The 19359-nt window shown below is 42.6% G+C and overlaps 1 protein-coding gene across 19 annotated transcripts in view; it reads left to right on the forward strand.

Annotated features, from left to right (window-relative positions):
* Positions 1-19359, forward strand: part of GTF2I (general transcription factor IIi) — a 70757-nt gene that overhangs the window by 41454 nt on the left and 9944 nt on the right. For 11 of the 19 annotated variants that reach the window (XM_060268362.2, XM_088657963.1, XM_060268361.2 and 8 more), the window contains 13 exons: positions 157-215; positions 1606-1677; positions 2067-2250; positions 4177-4235; positions 4527-4613; positions 5495-5593; positions 7103-7168; positions 8404-8587; positions 10905-10963; positions 12933-13043; positions 14394-14474; positions 16217-16400; positions 17866-19226. In XM_060268362.2, coding sequence (XP_060124345.2) covers positions 157-215; positions 1606-1677; positions 2067-2250; positions 4177-4235; positions 4527-4613; positions 5495-5593; positions 7103-7168; positions 8404-8587; positions 10905-10963; positions 12933-13043; positions 14394-14474; positions 16217-16400; positions 17866-19189 — 2569 coding nt within the window. In that variant the 3' untranslated portion in view covers positions 19190-19226. Of the gene's footprint in view, positions 1-156; positions 216-1605; positions 1678-2066; positions 2251-4176; positions 4236-4526; positions 4614-5494; positions 5594-7102; positions 7169-8403; positions 8588-10904; positions 10964-12932; positions 13044-13147; positions 13297-14393; positions 14475-16216; positions 16401-17865; positions 19227-19359 lie in introns of those variants that run through there. The other 8 variants (XM_088657968.1, XM_088657967.1, XM_060268367.2 and 5 more) reach the window with 2 other exon arrangements.

Consider the following 19359-nt stretch of genomic DNA (forward strand, 5'->3'; position numbering starts at 1 on the left):
TTGATTTTATTTTTTTTAAGTCAGCTTCACAATGCAGAGTGGGATCAATTAGTACTCTGACTTGGATAGTTCAAGGGTAGAAGCACTAAAGATTGTACACTAAAGACTACCTCCCTTCCGCTATGTGTTAATTTTTATTTATTTATTTAATTACAGGCCAGACCTGCTAACAATCACTCCTGCAGAGGTTACTCAACCAAGAACAAACATGCCGGGTAAGATGGGCATTTATGAAGTGATTAAACACAGACAGCATTTCTTCTACCCACTACTTGGAGAGATGCTTTTTCTCCACTTCTTAGTGTATTCAGATCCCATTTATTCATAGAGATGGGTTATGAACTTTTGGAGGTTTGGTATTCACTTGTTTCTCTGTGCTAAATGCATCCATTAAGATGGGGGGAATATATTGAAAACATCCCACCCAGTTCTAAAAGGCCACATGTATTATTGCTATTTATTAAATTAGGTTAAACAGTAGAGGTTGATTCTACAAAGCAAAATATCTTAACTGCCAAAGGCCAGGGTAACAAGAACATGGTGCAATTCCAATGGTGATTACTGAAGGATGCAATCCATTATCAGAATGGGGAGGGAGGGACAGTTTTTGCTGATCCCTTCTGTACCATGTTGAGGACTACAGAGCACTGCAGTAGGGAAGGAGGAACACCAGAAACTATCTCTCTCTCTCTGTTTTTCTGATAGATTTCTTCTGGGGGCACATGATCACCATTGGATCACCATCACTCATTGTCTTCGTTGTTAAAGCTAAATATGAGATGTTATATCTGAAAGCATTTTTATCGTTACTGTGATTTTCCTGCTGTCCCTTATTTTCATTAATCTAGATGTTGTCTCATGTGTTGTTGTTGTTTAGTCGTTTAGTCGTGTCCGACTCTTCGTGACCCCATGGACCATAGCACGCCAGGCGCTCCTGTCTTGCACTGCCTCCCGCAATTTGGTCAAACTCATGTTCGTAGCTTCGAGAACACTGTCCAACCATCTTGTCCTCTGTCGTCCCCTTCTCCTAGTGCCCTCAATCTTTCCCAACATCAGGGTCTTTTCCAAGGATTCTTCTCTTCTCATGAGGTGGCCAAAGTATTGGAGCCTCAGCTTCACGATCTGTCCTTCCAGGGAGCACTCAGGGCTGATTTCCTTAAGAATGGATAGGTTTGATCTTCTTGCAGTCCATGGGACTCTCAAGAGTCTCCTCCAGCACCATAATTCAAAAGCATCAATTCTTCGGCGATCAGCCTTCTTTATGGTCCAGCTCTCACTTCCATACATCACTACTGGGAAAACCATAGCTTTAACTATACGGACCTTTGTCGGCAAGGTGATGTCTCATGTACAGTGACTCAAATCACTCCCAACAGCAAGTGATGCTTTGAGAACTCAAATGATCCGAATTTCCCACCATAGAGCAAAATTATAGCTTGTTCGCTTTCATTTCATAGTCTGCTTCTAAGGATATGTATTCATATACATGCAAATCTGTAGGTTACATGTTTGAATTGATCTCTCACTAAGTGCCATCATTGCATGTTTACTGATGGATGCATACATTATATATACCGGTATGTGTATTTATTTTTTTATTCCCAGTCAAAGAAGATTGGAATGTCAGAATCACAAAACTGAGGAAGCAAGTAGAAGAGATATTTAATCTAAAATTTGGTAAGTTAACTGTTGGATATTCACCTTGTAGTACCATTGCTTCAATAAAATACTGCAGAAGTATAAAGCACAATTTTTTCTACATTGTTGTAGCATTTTGACCAATTGCCTTTATCTTTATTTTGGGAAAGGCTATGTGCGTGAAGCTGTGAAAGTCAAGGATGCTAGATCTGGATCTTAAATTATGTGTTAGGACTACCTGGAAATTTTATTTTAAATGATTTTCATGTACCTTACATTAATTTCTTTGAGATTTATAAATGGAATATAGTATAAATATTTTAAATAAAATGAATAATTAAGGGGGGGTAGCCTGCCTTTGAAAGCAGAACTTTGATGTCTAATGGTCCATTGAATCCCTGCCAATTTCCCTGTCACCTTCTTTCAAGGACAAGCTCTGGGTCTGAGTGAAGCAGTGAAAGTTCCTTATCCTGTCTTTGAGTCAAACCCTGAGCATTTGTATGTAGAAGGTTTACCTGAAGGCATCCCCTTTCGAAGTCCAACGTGGTTTGGAATCCCACGCCTGGAAAGGATTGTCCGAGGGAGTGGAAAAATCAAATTTATTGTGAAAAAGTAAGCTGGTGGTTAATCTCTTTACTATTTTTAAATTTACAATTTTATTGCTTTACTGTTGTTTTTTAAAGCGAAAAACGCTTGTTCTGGAAACTCTTGAAAATTCTATCTGCTGATGCAGCCTCAGTCTTAACTTATTACCCCAACAGGGATCTTTAATACCTAGGTCTAAAGTGATGTTGCTTTTGCTGTTAAAATTTATATCCTGCTTTTCAGCATCTAGGTCTCAAAGCAGCTTGCAACGATAAAAATATACAAAATTTAGAAGAAATTAAACCCCAGAAATTTAAACAAAGAGCATCAGGAAATTTTACAACATCGGAGAAGTATTCCTGAAATAAAGTGATTTTAACCAGTCATCTGAAACTCAGCAGGGGCGGTGCCTGTCTGAGTTCTGGTGGGAGTTCCAGAGTTGGGCCCACAATACTGAAGTCATAACCTCGTTTGTATGAGTTGCACTTCTGGTTCATGGAGGACCACCAAGCTCCATCCAGATAAGGCACCCCCAAACTGCGGCCCTCCAGATGTTTTGGCCTACAACTCCCATGATCTCTAGCTAACAGGACCAGTGGTTGGGGAAGATGGGAATTGTAGTCCAAAACATCTGGAGGGCCGAAGTTTGGGGATGCCTGATCCAGATGATCTCGGTGATCAATTTGGCATATACAGGGAAAGGCAGTACTTAAAAGCATTCTGGGCGTAAGTTATTCAGGGCTTTTGCACACTAGCAGAAGAACCTTGAACCTGGCCTGGTTGCAGATGGGAAGCCAGTGCAAGTCTTTTAGCAACAGTGTCGTGTGTGGGCAGTAGCCTGCTTCCAGCACCAGTTTAGCCACAGCATTCTACACTAGCTGAAGCTTCCGGACCAGACTCAAGGGCATCCCCCCATAGGGTGTGCCACACTAATGGTTAGTGCTATTTCCAAATGACTCTAGATAGAATCATGGAACCATAGAAATGTGGAGTTGGAAGGGATCACGAGGGTCATCTGGTCCATCTCCCTGCAATGCAGGAATCTTTTACCCAACATGGGGCTTGAACCCACAACACTGAGATTAAGAGACTCATGCTCTACCAACTCAGCCATACTTCACTGTGGGGTATCATGGAAATGTGAAGCAAGCTTACATGCAGGGTGGATGAAACAGACATTCAAGTAATCATTCTTAAGACATCAGCCACCTTCTCAGGGGGTGCTATGTACAGTTTATGTGTCTTGAAATCACTGGTTTCAAATGTGTGAATATGACGGCAGCTTTTAACTTGAGGGGTTGGGCAGGTGGTTATTAGTTGCCAGGTTCCACTTTTAGAACTGTAACCATTGGGCCCTCTTAACAAGATCATTAGAACGTTTCAGGTAGACACACATGATTTTGAGCTGCTGCTGTTGCATTGTGCACATTTGGGCAACTTAGAAATTTCACATTTTATCTCCGGAAAATAGCTGTTGTTAAAGTGATGTTGAAACAGATATTAATATTTGGGTATGTACAAATTGGAAAGTTATACCGGTAACATCTACAGTTAAAACCTATCTCTTACTGGAGATCTTCCTCCCCACTTCCACCCCATGTAGCTGTTATAGGACCCATATGGTTTTTACAAGGGGTTCTGCCCCTGCTTGTATTGCTCACCAACCCCACCCTGGTGGCTGCTGCCTGGGCCTCTCACTTGCTTCCCTCTGCCATCCCGCTTGGACATTTCTCCCCTTCATTCCTCCCCCTGTTCCCAGGCAGTGCCAGCAGCAACAGTTGCTTGCACCACCCACTCACTTGAGGCTTCTCAGGCTTCCATCACCCTCTTTAAACTTGGCTGTAGTTGTGTGTTTGCTTGCCAGCATGAAGATGGACGAGTACAAATATTGTATGTAAGATACTTGCATTGTTATGAGAGCATCCTATTAAAAATGCATTTTCTAATTTATAGGCCAGAACTTGTCACCTCTTATTTGCCTCCTGGATTGGCTAGTAAAGTGAATACTTCGGGTAAGTGACTAAACACCAGTTACAAAGGAAAGGGATGTCATCTTCACGCACCGCACGGTGTTTCGGAGTTTTCAAAGCAAGAGATCTGAAATCCAGCAGATGTCCTCACATGCTTCCTTTACACAAAACAGATGGAGTAAATAGTTTGGAAACTAGCATAAGCATTTCAAGAAGTCTCTCTGCCCCATGCCAGTTTAGGTATGCTAGTTAATTGTGGCAGGGGACATTATCTGAAACAAGCATGTCTACGTACAGCTTTATAAACAATAAACAAACTTCCTTTCTTTTTAGAACCCCAAAGTCCGATCAGCTCAAACTCTGCACGAAGTCCTGTAAGCAACTCCAAGATTCCAGAGATTGAAGTTACTGTAGACGAAGGTATGGACTTGACTAAATATGTTTGCTTGAGAATAAGTAGCTTGGCTTGTACCAGTTACTGAATGAGGGTTTCTTTCATCTACAGAACAGGGCTTCTCTGGAAGCTTAGTCTGTTGTGGGGGAGGGGGAGAAGAGCCATCAGCAAATCTTCTCATTCTTAATCATAGAATTGTAGAGTTGGGAAGAATCTTGAGGGTCACATAGTTGAACCCCCCCCCCGACATTGCAAGAATCCTGCCCACAGCCATCCGGTGGGCTTGAACCACCAACCTTCTGGTTAGCAGCCAGACACACTGATCCATTGTGTCTGATCTATTGTATGCTATTCCCAGCACAGATTTTATGTATACCTTCATTGGGCTAAAAAATACCTTCATTGGCCTGATTCCCCACCCACCCACTCCTCATTTTCCAATCATTGTATAGAGAGATGTCTGTGTTACCTTTCCAGTTGTGTGGGTTGTGAGTGTTGAAGTGAATAAAGCAACATCCTCTAAAATTTGGATTTCTGCCTTTTCTGGGAATAGAGCAGGGAAAATCTATTCACATGAGTTGGGACCATGTGTGTTTGGTGTGTGGATGTGGGTGGGTGTAGTGATGAAAAGGGCTGATCTCAACAGTTTAGATGATAAATTAGTTGAATCCAAATAAAGTAGCTTAACAGCAAGATTGATAACTTTAAAAAGCACACTTCCTTGAAAAATGGGGTAGCTGCTTGTTAATATTATTTTCAAGGGTAGCTGAACACTTGTGCCACGTCTAATAAGCTCTCAGCAGGTTTGAATTTTTAGAATAGTATTGGAAATTCTAGTCTTGCACGTTCATGTTGTACGCTAGAAAGTCATTAATTTACATGGGATGTATTGTGTGTGTTAACACAGGTCTTGCTAACAAGACACAAACCCCAGAAGTTAAAACTAATCCTCAGACCAATGGATCCAATGTAGGCTTTAAACCAAGAGGAAGAGAGTTCTCTTTTGGTAAGTTCTGGGGAAACCTTGTCTCCTTCCAAACTGCATGCCACTAGCCACTTATTCATGTTCTTTATTCCTGACATCTGCTACATTATAGTGATTGAGAAAGAGATATCAAGAAGTACATGGTCTTGAATCTCACACCTGCCATGAACCTCTAGGCTAGCCTTTAGGCAAACCACACTCTTTCAACATCAGTTCCTTCCTTCCTTGCAGTATAGGGATATTTTGATGTATAGGAATATTTTGATGTCCCTTACAGAGGGGGCGTAGAGGTTACAAACTACTGTATCTGAATATGTTAGAACATTATAAAAACACTATATAAATGTTTATTTCATTTCATTTATTAAACGTATTAGTTGCTTGTCACCGGAAGATCTCCAAGTGACTTACATTATAAAAGACAATACATAATACCATAGGGGAAAAGGGGGGAAATCATGTAATATATTAATATTTCATAGAACATAACATCCTGGGGGGGAAATACCAGCCGTATAAATACTAGCGAATAGCATTAACCATACTAAAATAATAAACGAAACAGTACTCTGACCCTCTAATTAGCAAATAAACAAAAACTTAACCTCCCGTTGTCCAAAAAGCATTCACATTGAACCTTCCCATCCCACCCAGAAGTCTGTTGCCATGGCCAGCTGTTACAAGTCAGTGGTGGGTGTGCCTGCTGTCCTCCAGGGATGGTCTGGCATCTCTCTTCTCCCTTCAGGGTGGAGCAGCAGCAAAGCAGGAAGTTGGCAGCAAAAGTTTCACCTGCCTTGCTATTGACCCAGCTACTGCTTCTGTCCTGGTGGGGTTGCATTTGCACCTCACTGTACACATCAGTATGCTTTGTGTGTTCGTATTGCCTCCAATCTGTCCCAATGGGCCGAGAGGCAAAGGGATGTCTTTGTCCAATGAAAATTGCCTAGTTGGTCATGATTTTTACTCTCTGCAGTTGCACGTGTGGGTTCTGCGACTGCATATAAAACACCTTATTAAACTCTCTCGCCTAATACACCCTGATGAAGCGTAATGGTAACGCCTCAGGCGCTAGGTTATTAGAATTGCTCAGCTGGATCAAACCAACGGTCTACCTAATCTTGCATTGTGGACTAACTTTAAACTCCATTGTATGTTACAGTTGCCTATTTGAATTCAGTCTGATTCACTAACTAGAGAATATATTTACACTCTTCCCAGTTTGGGCATTAAAGCGCAGTGTATAAATGTAAACAGAGCAATAGAAATTCTCATTTTTTGTTGGTAACTCTGTTAGGAATTTAATTACTTAGGGGCTGCTTGCCTTACGCCTAGTACCTAAACCTAAAAAGAGAAAAGTTAAGATGCGCCTAGACAAACCCACTTTTCCCTTTATATGTGGAACTTGCTACTAGTTTTTTCTTGCTCATTGTACAGAGGCATCCAGATAACATCACTTGGTATTTCTGTTGAAGCAAAGAAGTAGTGGATCAGGTTGCAGATAATTGACTTACTCTTTTGATGTTTTAACAGAGGCATGGAATGCCAAGATTACTGATCTGAAGCAAAAAGTTGAAAACCTTTTCAATGAGAAATGTGGTAAGCATACTGAGCCTTTTAAAACATTATCTTAGCACAGGCACCCCCAAACTGCGGCCCTCCAGATGTTTTGGACTACAATTCCCATCATCCCTGACCACTGGTCCTGTTAGCTAGGGATCATGGGAGTTGTAGGCCAAAACATCTGGAGGGCCGCAGTTTGGGGATGCCTGTCTTAGCACGTCTGAGGGGAACTTTATCAGCAAAATATTTTACACATTCATAAATTTACAGCCTAGTTCTTATTATTAAGTTGGTAAATCGAAGTCTGATTGTACCACTTATACTGCAGGTGAGAACTCACAGATCTTATATGTAACAGAATGTGATTATTGTGATTTGGCTTTCTATCCTGTTTATTGCAGCAACAAACTGATTCTCTTGTGTGAAAGGAAAGAGGTTAAGGTTCTGCAGTAACCTGTTTTCTTAATTTGGTACATCGGCATATGGATAATATCTGTAGATTCTGGATGTATAGCCTCTTTTGTTCTTTAAGGGACTATGTTACTGTTATGTAAATATACAAGCAGGAATTGATAAGTCAACAACATGGATAATGGGAAAGGAAAAAATAATTGTAAATGGAATATAAGGAATGAAATGTGAATTAGAAATATGTAATATCAAGCAGTAGTGGGAGAAAGTAGAGACATGTCTAGGATGAAGAGCAGGAAGTCAACCTTTTGGAAATTTATATTAAATTTAGATGTAATTTGGCATTCATTTGTTAAAAATTTGGAAAACTAATAAATATTATTTGGCTTAAAAAATCTGCAGATTCTGGATTTTCGTGCTGATTTTCAATATTGTTTGAAAGCCGCCTAATGTGCATTAGGGCTGAGTGAAATTTGTGTGGTGTTTATTTTTACAAAGCAAAAAATAATGTTGCCCTCTCCAGAATGTCTTCTCCAAAAGAGCAGTGTTCCATAATCACCTTTCACTACAAAATAATGCTCTGAAGGGAGGAAGAATGTGCAGAATGTATTACCAATTGTCCCCTCCTAAAGGGGCGACTGCACTACAAAGTGATTATTTTGCCACCTGTTCTATTCCCTCTATCAAATATAACTGGAATTGGGGCCTTTTTGTGGAGGGTCAACTCTCATGAAAAGCCTTGTCCCTTCGTGTTTTGGCTTAGCTCTAGTAACCAGTAGAACGTAAGTGTGAGAGAGAAATTCAGCAAAGGTCCAGCCCCTCCCCCTCAAATATATATTGTGAAATATGTTTTATTTTAGGGGAAGCTCTTGGACTGACGGAGCCCGTGAAAGTCCCTTTTGCTCTCTTTGAGTCTTACCCTGAAGATTTCTACGTTGAAGGCCTTCCCGAGGGAGTGCCATTCCGTCGCCCTTCTACGTTTGGCATTCCAAGATTGGAAAAGATCCTCCGAAACAAAGCTAAGATAAAATTTATCATTAAAAAGTAAGCCAAATGTAATGCATACCACATGACTGGCCTTTCTGAACCACTTAAATACAGAGTTCAGCCTAGACAGATGCTGGATTCTTTCATCAGAGAAACGAGGCTGTATTTTAGACTAGCAGTACTCATGGTAGGCTTCCCTGAAACTTGGGCAACCTTGTTCCAAACATTTGGAATAATAACTAATAAATTAATAAATAACTAATAAATGCAAATATTTCATTTGTTCATACAAAGCAAGGATTCTAGCTGAACAAGCAGCATCTTAAAATCAGTTGATAAGGGATCACTCTCGCAAACTCCATATTTGATACCCAAATCAGCAAATCAAATATTTTAAATCCAGATGACCTCCAGCATGGCTCCAAATATTGCTGTGCAAACTTCAGAATAAATTTCTCAGTCAGAGATAGAAACAAAGTGGCCCTGAGGGTTTTTGCTTTACTTGATAAGTGAAAGCAGAACTTAATCAAAGTAAGCTTGAAATGTGCAATTACGATGACAGGAAGCACTCTGTTACTGAGTGTTGAATAGAGTGAATACTGTATGTACCTTCAAAGTCGAACGGAATCCGTTCTGGAAGTCCGTTTGACTTCCAAAATGTTCAAAACCCAAATTGGCTGCAGGAAGCTCCTGCAACCAATCAGAAGCTGCGGAAGCCCCATCGGAATTTCGGCTTCCAAAAATAGTTCGCAAACCGAAACAGTCACTTCTGGGTTTCTGACGTTTGGGAACTAAGCTGTTCGAAAACCAAGGTATGACTGTATTGTATAGTTGCTAACGTTTTCAGCTGGTTGATGGCCACTTCTTAAGAAGGATCTTGTAATATCCAAATATGCCACTTGTGTTGTCTGAAATTGAATAGTGATAAAGGTACTTTGCAAAATCCAAAAGGCAAATTGGACAAGTATAGCTTAAAGTAAACACCTTGTTGCCTTGTACAGTGGTGCCTCGACTTACGAAGGCGATCCGTTCCGCGGCGCTCTTCGTAAGTCGAAGTCTTCGGTTGTTGAAGCACCCGTTTTGTGCATGCGCAGAACGCGTGTGCGGCGAAAAGACTTCCGGGTTTGTCGACTTCGGAAGTCGAAACCTTCGGAAGTCGAGTCGTTCGGATGTCGAGGTACCACTGTATAATACATGAAATGATTGCTAGCGCCTGCCTTTTATCTGTTCAATCTTGTTTTCTTTTGTCTTCACTAAATCTACGGGGGCAGCTTTCAGTGCATTGGCATTCTGGCCATAAGCTAACATTGCATTTCTGGAATTAAAACCTTGTTTGCTTTCTTCCATATAAGACTTATTCAGTACCTCCTTTTATTTCCCGGGAGAATAAGGAAGATAAAACAAAGGCAGGCGCTGAGCTGGTAGCACTCGTATTTGGCCCGGGGTGGGGGAGGGTGTAGCACTGAATGAAGAGCACAAAAGTGAAATTTAGAAAGAAGGGTTTGTAACCATATGAGCTGACCCTGAGGTCAAAAGAAGGGGCTGACCCATCACACTGTGACATTAAAAAACAATAAAATGAGTTGGACACAAAAGTCCATGCAGTGTTTCAGTTGATAAGTAAGCACCCTTGAGTCCTCTCAGGATGAGTTTGAGCCTTTTATAACTCAGGTGGACAAAACAGGTAACTCTTTCTATGGAGATGTGTCTCACGCTAGAGGACAATATGCAGTACAGGAACAAATTGGCGGAGGATAGCCAAATGGAACCCAGCCTACCGGTTCAGACCACTGGGTACCAGATGCACAAGAGGATGTTGCTTTTGTGCTGCCCAGGTGGACCTGACTGGCCATGGATGAAAAGGCTTGGACCATGGCTTCATTAACCACATTAACATTAATCACAGTTAGAAGACTTCCAAACTCTTGCAGCCTTTCCACAGGAGGAGGAAGTGTGCTGCAGGCCTGAGGCTCACTGGCGTGTCCCGGCTCATTCACATCACATCACATAGGTTTAGTGTGATGTCTGAATGCAGCCAATATGTTTGAACTTCTTGGTTCAGGGTGCACATGGATAACTTAATAGGTTCACTTTGCTTTTGCTTTAATCTTTGGCTGAAGGGTTCTGAGCTTCCCTGAGATGAGAGAGGGCTTCAGGGAGGGATATCCAAGCCAAATGGAATTTGCAGGGAGCAAGACTGCATGTGTTGGGGACGGATTGTCATTGTGCTTTCTCCTCCATCCACTTGACCAGCCGTGCTATGGTATTTTAGAATGATCAGCTTCGCCTCAGAGGGAAATGAAGCTGCAGTTGTGTTTACTTATTGATCGCACTTTATATTCTTATGCCAAAACTTCACCGTGTTTCTTTGCAGGCCTGAGATGTTCGAGGCTGCAATTAAAGAAAGCGCTGCTGCTGTTCCAAGTCCTCAGAGTGAGTTTTGTCTCAGAGTTAAGCCATCAGTGGCGCCGACTTCGTTGCTTCGTAAGATGGCAGCACTGATCAGGAGTAGGGAACAATTCAGGGGAGTGAATTAAAGTAATCCAAGGGTTCTGTGATCGTGTAAATCAAGTCATTGCTTTTGGGCCTTGCACCTCAGAATAAGGAAGAGTCTTGTGTCTTGAAAGTGCTATTAGATTACTATATCAAAGAAGTGACGAGAACTGCAGAGACCAAGTTACTGGTCTTCTGCTCTCTTCATCTTGGCTCTCATTCCAAGTGTAGGGGTTCTTGGAAGCTCCTCAAGCCAGGACTGTCTTAGAGCTTGGCAAGACAACTACCAATAGGCTGCCACCACTCCCCGCCCGTACAACCCCGTATAAGTTTTGGGGAGTCTACTTCCACCCTTATCTGGGTTGCACGACTTGGCTCACAAATGGTAACCCAATTAACAGCAAAACAGTCAGAAGAGGCCAAATGGTCCGGCGCTGGATCAGCTTCACTCATTCAAAGGCAATTAAGACAAAGCAAGAAATACTTCTCAGTATTAAATGTAGAACAAAATACTTATAAAGAGGGTGCACGTTTCTTGCAAAGCATACAAATTAAAATAAAAACATTATTTAATATCACTAGCTACCGTGTTTCTCATATTATAAGACATGTCTTATATTTATTTTTTCCTCAAAAAAACACACTATGGCTTATTTTCAAGGGATGTCTTATTTTTTTCCTTCTCCTCCTGCCACGGCTGGCATTGCTGCTGCGCCTATCACTATGTCTTATTTTCGGGGTATGGCTTATATTCCTTGAATGCTTAAAAATCCTGCTATGGCTTATTTTATGGGTATGTCTTAAAATATGAGAAACAGGGTAGTGTACTTACTCTTAAAAGTCACTTGAATATTAAATCAAAAAGCCTTTCCATCAGGTCCCTGCCCTCCAGCAAGGAGCATGACTAACACCCTGGTAAACTTCCAGTAATTCTCTCAACAACAGACATTAGCATCGATAAAGGTTGCCAAGGGACAGCGTTTGCATCTCTTAAACGTGGAATATATATCCCCCTTGACCCCACGAGGTATTGTGATCTTAAACCAATCGAAGGGATTCTTTAATCAGCCAAGATCCAATGCTTAAAGCCCTAGCCCCTAATTCCCCATATCAGAAGAATGTACTGCAGCTGTGAGAATGTTAATTCACAGATGCCCAGGGGTAGGAATCCCTCCCTATTTCCAAGGTCTGAGATAACATACATCCCCAGACCAATAGACTAATTACAATTGACTGCTCTTTTACAACCCAGGACCCAAATTACCCCAGCTGTAGTGGATTTAACATTTAACCCTATGCATCCACGTTGGGACCCAGATAACATCATCTTCCTTCCAGAAAGAGCAGTAAATCACATCCAAGCAATTAAGGAAAACAAAAAGGGGAACGGTTCTCTTTAAATTCTCTTTAAAGGAGAACCAAACACACATTCATTTAAACTACGCAGGGCAAGAACCAAGGTTTAATCCTTCCCCAAAACTCCCCTCGCACTACACCAAGTCTCTCTAGCTAGCTGTCAGTCTACGTGTGCAGTTTCCTCCCCTTCCACTGCCTCCCTGGAGTGCTGACATCAGATTTGTTCTGAAATTCAAATAGGGCATAGTGCGTATGAGGAAGTCTTTGTTAGGAGAGTTCCTTATCCTTTTGGAGTGCAGAGTCACTGCCATCCTCTGCAAGGAATAAAGCAGCACTCCTGTTAGAGCGTGGGCAGATTTGGCACTGGATATGGTTGGATGGGGGCCAACAGCTGTCCTCCAATTAGGACTTACTTATATCTGCCTAGTATGTTGGCCACTCTTGAGTTCAGTCTCATTTGTTCTTGATACTTTTTTACCGAGCAGTACTCATAATACGAAATGAGGTTCAAGTCCTTTTAGTGTTAATGCTTTGAATACATGTGTTTTATAAGGAAGAACAAGTTTATCAAACACCGTGGTAAACACTGTAAATGTGCCTGATCCAGTGGTGAACACAGCTGCTGGAGTGGAAGATCTTAACATCATCCAAGTGACTATACCAGGTACTCTGCCCATTTTTTCCTACCCTGCATTTTCAAAAGCTGTTTTAAAGACAGTATCTTTTTCCAGTTCAATATTTTTGTTCCTGTCATATTTCTAATTCTAGTTCATGTGCCAGCAGACATCACATAAGATACTAGTCATAATAAACCGTATTCTTCTGTGTTACTTGCGAAAGTATCTTGAAGCTAAACTCCCAAGGGCTTGAAAGAGAAGAAGCAGACATTCTTAACTATTGCCAATAGTTCTCACTGTGTAAGTTAAATGTGGCAAAGAAGCCCCATGTTCCTTACTTTCATTTCCCAGAACAAGTAATGCTGCAAAGACAAGGGCTACCCTTATTGATGGGTTACAGGAACTGAAAGCAGCTTTCCCGAGTTGGATTGCCCTGCTTATTGGAACACGCTGGCTTCCCACCTGCCAACCGCAGACTGTCCTTAGAACTTGCACAAGGGTTTAAGATAGAGAACTTCCTTGCTATATTTCCTATTGGAGAATGAGGGCTGCAAAGCAATGAAGCGACTGACCTTCCCCAAAGATTCAACTAGGGGAGAGTGCTGGTAGCTGCCAGGTTGCTAACCAGCTGCCTCCCTTTCTCCATGCTTCCATGAGGTTCCCAGCTTGGAGGAAGAGCTTGTCCATTTTTATTTTTATTTTGCATTAGCAACTTTCTTCAGTTGCTCCAGAAAGGCACCAAGTGGCACCTGTATATCTGCTATGTGCTCTTTCCTTTAATCTTTCAGGCAAGGATGGAGCGTGTATGGCCTCCAATTGTTATTGGTTAACATCTCCATCATCATTGACCATTAACCATGCAGCTAGAACAGGCATCCCCAAACTTCGGCCCTCCAGCTGTTTTGGACTACAATTCCCATCTTCCCCGACTGCTGGTCCTCTTAGCTAGGGATCATGGGAGTTGTAGGCCAAAACATCTGGAGGGCCGCAGTTTGGGGGTGCCTGAGCTAGAAGATGTAGCCCAACATCATCTGGGGTGTGTGTGCAGGTTTCCCTGCCCTGCTTTAAAGTTTAGTGACTTAAGCTAAAGGAAAGAGAGGACTTTAGCAGCAGGTTCACCTGATAGAGACATGCCCTACAGGGCACTTAAGAAAGTGGGCACACACTTGGCTCAGGCTCTCTCCTGCCACTCCTTTAAACCCCAAAGGACTAACAGCCTTAAGGCTGAGAGGGAGTTGATGATAGGACAGCAGCAACTCTAGATGAGTAGAACAGGGCTCTTGAAATAACTAGACTGACTTAAATTGGCTTTGCTCACGTTTAAACAAGATTTGTTTGTTTTTTAAAAAAAGGTTCAAGTCAATATGATTTCATTCTTGTTTCTTCAAATTTTCCAGACGATGATGAGAGAACATCCAAAGTAGAGAAGGCCCGACAGCTGAGAGAACAAGTGAATGACCTGTTCAGTCGGAAGTTTGGTAATTTTAATTTTGCAACATAGACTCTGCAATCCAAGGTGTAGTAGGCCTACCTTTGAGGCCTGAATTGAAAGAGGACTGAGCTGTAAAAGTCTGAAGCTGCAGGAGAGCCGTTTATGCTTCAGACAGTCAGACGTTGGGCCTTGAGTGCATGTGTCCCTGCACACCTAGCCAGCACCTGTTTTCTGTTGTTGGTTGGTAGGAACTCTGGTTGACAGGTGGTCTATAAATATAGTAAATAAGCTCATCCTTTTGTACTTCATAATTGAAGGAAACATTTCTGTTCCCTCTTTCCCGAGTTCTATATGTAATTCCACTTCACTGAAAAGCATGTATTCAGTCGTTAGAAAATAGCTGTCATTTGATGCTTCTTGAGTTCAATAGGCTGCTTTAGAGGTAAACAGTTATATTATATTATATTATATTATATTATATTATATTATATTATATTATATTATATTATATGATCATATATAAAAATACACGTTGGTTTAAGTGCAAATTATCATGTTTGTGTTAGGTAGTTCATGTTGCAGTCTCCATGCAGCCTTGGATGATACAATGGGAACGACTTTTGACACCTATCATTTTAATAACAGTGGGGTAATTAGTTAGATGCAACTTAATACCAGTGGTCATCGAAAGACTGCATTTGAAGAAAAACTGCAAGCTGGTGTCTGGTGGATTTCATACATCTGATTAGTGATGGCAAACAAAAGGGACTATTTCTTTACACAATGCTTGATTAACTTCTTGAACACAACACACAATAATGGCCATGGGAGTAGATGGCTTTGAAAGATGCTTAGCAGAGCATAGATCTACCGGAGGCTATTAGTCATGGGAACAAAATGGAATCCTCCTGATTCCAAAGTGGCGTGAGACACTGGATACCATTTGTTGGGAGGCAAATGATGGGGAAGGCCTGTTGCCGTCATTCCCTCCATGTGTGCTTCCTATAAGCATCTCGTTAGTCACCGTAGGAAACGGGATGGACCATTTTTTTTACTCTGATCCAGCTGGACACTTCTTCTATAGGCGCCGGTACTCGCCATAAAGTTGTTACACTAAGCGCCGCACTTTTTAACAACAAAAGAAAGAGGTGCTGTTACTGTGTACCCTTGAGTACCGTTTTAATCAGTATTTTTACAAACAGCACTTCCAAAAGCTTAAATGAAGATACCGTATATACTCGAGTATAAGCTGATCCGAATATAAGCCGAGGCACCTAATTTTACCTCGAAAAAACTGGGAAAACTTATTGACTCGAGTATAAGCCGAGGGTGGGAAATGCAGCAGCTCAGCAGCCACTGGTAAATTTCAAAAATAAAAATAAATACCACCCTATGCCTTTCCCAGCTGTTGGCGGAGGGGTGGGGGGGAGAAGCGGCGAGGAAGGATCCCTTCCTCGCCGCCTCTCACAGAGCAGCGCTTCTCCAAACCCCCGGTCCTGTGCCTTTCTCTGCCACCGCCCGCCTCACTTGAATATAAGCCGACGCCGGCTTTTTCAGCACATTTTTGGTGCTGAAAAAGTAGGCTGATACAGTACTCGGGTATATCTAGTAAGTGGAAGGGTTCAGTCCCAGTAGGTCAGCAAAAGCACATCTCCGTTGAAGTTGATTCTGTTTTTATAATGATCCTGCCCTTGTTACTATGTAGTATTTTCAAGTAAACTCTGCTTTCCTGGTGGCCTAGCGTGAGGACAGTGCAACATAACTCTCACAACCTCTCTCTCTCATCAGGGGAAGCCATTGGCCTGGGGTACCCTGTGAAAGTCCCCTATCGAAAAATCACGGTCAACCCTGGCTGCGTGGTGGTGGATGGGATGCCCCCTGGAGTGTCTTTCAAAGCTCCCAGTTATCTTGAAATCAGTTCCATGAGGAAGATACTGGATTCAGCAGAGTTTATTAAATTTACTGTCATCAGGTATGTGGCTTTCAACTGCATTCTCTATAATATTGATTTTCTTTTTTCTTTCTTTTTTTGTTGGTGAAGATGTAAGGTGGGGGCTTCTTATTCTGGTCCTGGTTGATGGATTAGACATGCAGTAAAGTTAATGGGAGAAGCTGCCACTGTTTTCCATTGCAACCAAGCTAGGGCCAGTGCACAAGACCAAGAGATCCTATTGTGATCTCTACGGCTCTCTTGAGCCCTGTGTTTGCTAGGCTCAAACAAGCCACTAAACTGAAGCTCCATATTTTGAGGCAGCATGTTCCTCCTTATGAGGTCTTGTGGGGAAAGAGGTGACTGCTGCTTAGGATCATCCCAAAGGCATCTGAGCTGCTGTGCTCCCTGCCTTCCAATGGAGAAGGGTCTTCAGAAGCATTTAATACAATTGTTTTAAAGTCCAGGCCAGCTTCCATTCTGGCCAGTTTTGTCCTACAAAGTTCCCCATGGCCTGGTCCAGCATACCTAAGAGAGTGTGCCTTCTTCCCTGTGCCCCACTGCAGTGTTGAAAGATCAGCTGAGAATGGGCTCTTGAATGATGCCATCATACAAGCCAAGCTTGTAGAAGGATATGGAGAGAGGCATTCTCTGTTGCTGCCTCATGATTTTGGAACTCCCTTCCCTCGGATGTTCAAACTCTGAGGCTCTTTGTTTTCGAGCCACTTTAAGCAGTACAAATTCGGGAAAGCAGCTAATTTATGGTATGGTGCCTTCAAGAGTTGTTCACATCTGTAAGGGCTCCTGTGACCCACATTGGAGAGGATATGACCAAAATGTTCCCCCCTCGCCCTTGCAGGAGGTGAAACAGATTTGGAGAGCTGTTACTAAAGCAGCAAGGATGAGCGGATATTTTCTTAAAGGTTTCACCAGCGGTTGTGTTAGGAGCAGGCAACAAGAGCTTACTGGAAACCTACTGTCGTGTTTTCCCGAAAATAAGACATACCCATAAAATAAGCCGTAGCAGGATATCCCAAGCATTTGCGCAATATAAGCAATACCCTGAAAATAAGACATAGTGATAGGCACAGTTCTGGAGGGTACCAAGGAAGAGGCGAGGCTGGACGCAGCGCCTCCCGGCAACAGCTCCAGCCCCTCCGGCAGCGCCCTTAAGACAGCCTTGGATAGGCGTGGCTATACAGCATACCGGCGCGGAGCAGTAAAGAAGACGGGCAGCAGCTGGAGGGAGGCTCCTCCAGCGGGAAGGAGGCTCGGAGGTGACCGGAGAGGTGCGGGCAGCCCCATCAACGAGGTCGGCTCCCCCTGCCAGGTCCTGGTCGCTCTGTGCATGTTGCAAGCTGAGGAATAGAGGGAGACATAGAAAGTGAAAGTTTCCTCAGTGAAGTGGGGAGCAGGACGCTCTGTTTTAGGAATTGTGTGTCCTCAGGGGGAAGAAGTAAAGCTGTGGCTGCCGTTTTACTCAGCACTGTGGGTCTCTCTCCCCCAGCACCAACCAGCAACAACCCCCAGACAAGATGAGTGCAAAAAGAAAGCGCTATTCTGTTGAGTACAAGAAAGAAATTGTGGAGGACTCCCAGGGCAAGAATCTTACGGCTTTCTGCAAGGAGAAGAAGTTGTATATCCGAATGGTCCAAAAATGGCGGGCAGAATACAATAACCTCAGTCTACAGGCGGTCGTAGGAAATGCTAAGAAGAGCAAGTGCGGTTCAGGTCGGCAGCCTTTAATTCCTGAGCTGGAAGACATGATCAGTGAATGGATCGCTGACAGGAGAGCAAAGGCTTTGGTTGTGCGCAGGGCTGATATTCAAGCATTTGCCCTTGAAATGGCACCACAATTTGAAATAGCCGCTGAATTCAAAGCATCGCAGCACTGGCTGGATAGCTTCCTTCATCGATATGAACTGTCTCTCAGAAAATCAACAACACTGTTAAAGTTGGAAGATGCTGAAGTTGTTAAGCGAGCCCTTGCATTCAAGTCCTTTGTTGATGGCATCGACTTTTCTAAATACCAACTTTGCAACATGATTGCTATGGATGAAACTGCAGTGTTTATGGGTCAAGGAGCCCAAATGACAATTGAACAGAGGGGTGCCTCCTCAATCTACGTTCCCTCCACTGTTCACGAAAGTTCACGTGTTACCTGTATTTTGGCAATTCGTCTGGATGGAAAGAAAGCCCCACCTCTTATCATCACTAAGGGCAAGAAAGAGAAGATTGAATGTGTTTCCGGCATTTATGTTCTGGAAACCGAAAAAGCCTGGTGCACACAAGCAGTTATAAGGAAGTGGCTTGATTTAATGCTGCCACTTGTTATGCGAGGTGGCCAAAGAGGTCTGCTAGTCTGGGATTCAGCCAGCACTCACCGTGCTAAAGACATGAAGAAGTTCCTTGCAGAGAGAAGAATAGATCAAATAATGATTCCTGCAGGAATGACTGCCTATCTGCAGACTCTTGATATTGCAATAAACAAGCCATTCAGAGACCATTTGCATATGGAAATTAATGACTACATTGAAAACAGAATGGCAAGAAATCAGCGTGGAAACTTTGTGAAACCTAGCCTGCAAGAGGTCGTGATGTGGGTGAAGAATTCATGGGATAAAATCACTGACAGTGTTGTTGCCAATGCACTCCGAGCAGGTTACATGGATAAGAGCTGCTCATTTACTGAGAGCTCTATTGCTCGACATGAAAGACTGGGGCCAATGGTTCTAAAGGAAATGGAGTCGCAAGAAATTCAGGATGGAATTCCGGGTTTGGAGAGTTATGACGATGTTCCAGAAGAAGACGATTTAACTATATTTGAATAAATGTAGATTGCTGTACCATGCTTAATAAAAAAAATAAGACATCCCCTGAAAATAAGCCATAGTGTGTCTTCTTGAGGAAAAAGAAATATAAGACAGTGTCTTATTTTCGGGGATACACAGTGGTTGCTACTAAGGACGTTAGCCATATATGAAGTGGGCCTATTGAAAGG

Source organism: Zootoca vivipara, chromosome 14, assembly GCF_965207765.1.
Source record: "Zootoca vivipara chromosome 14, rZooViv2.hap1.1, whole genome shotgun sequence".
NCBI classification, from domain to species: Eukaryota; Metazoa; Chordata; class Lepidosauria; order Squamata; family Lacertidae; genus Zootoca; species Zootoca vivipara.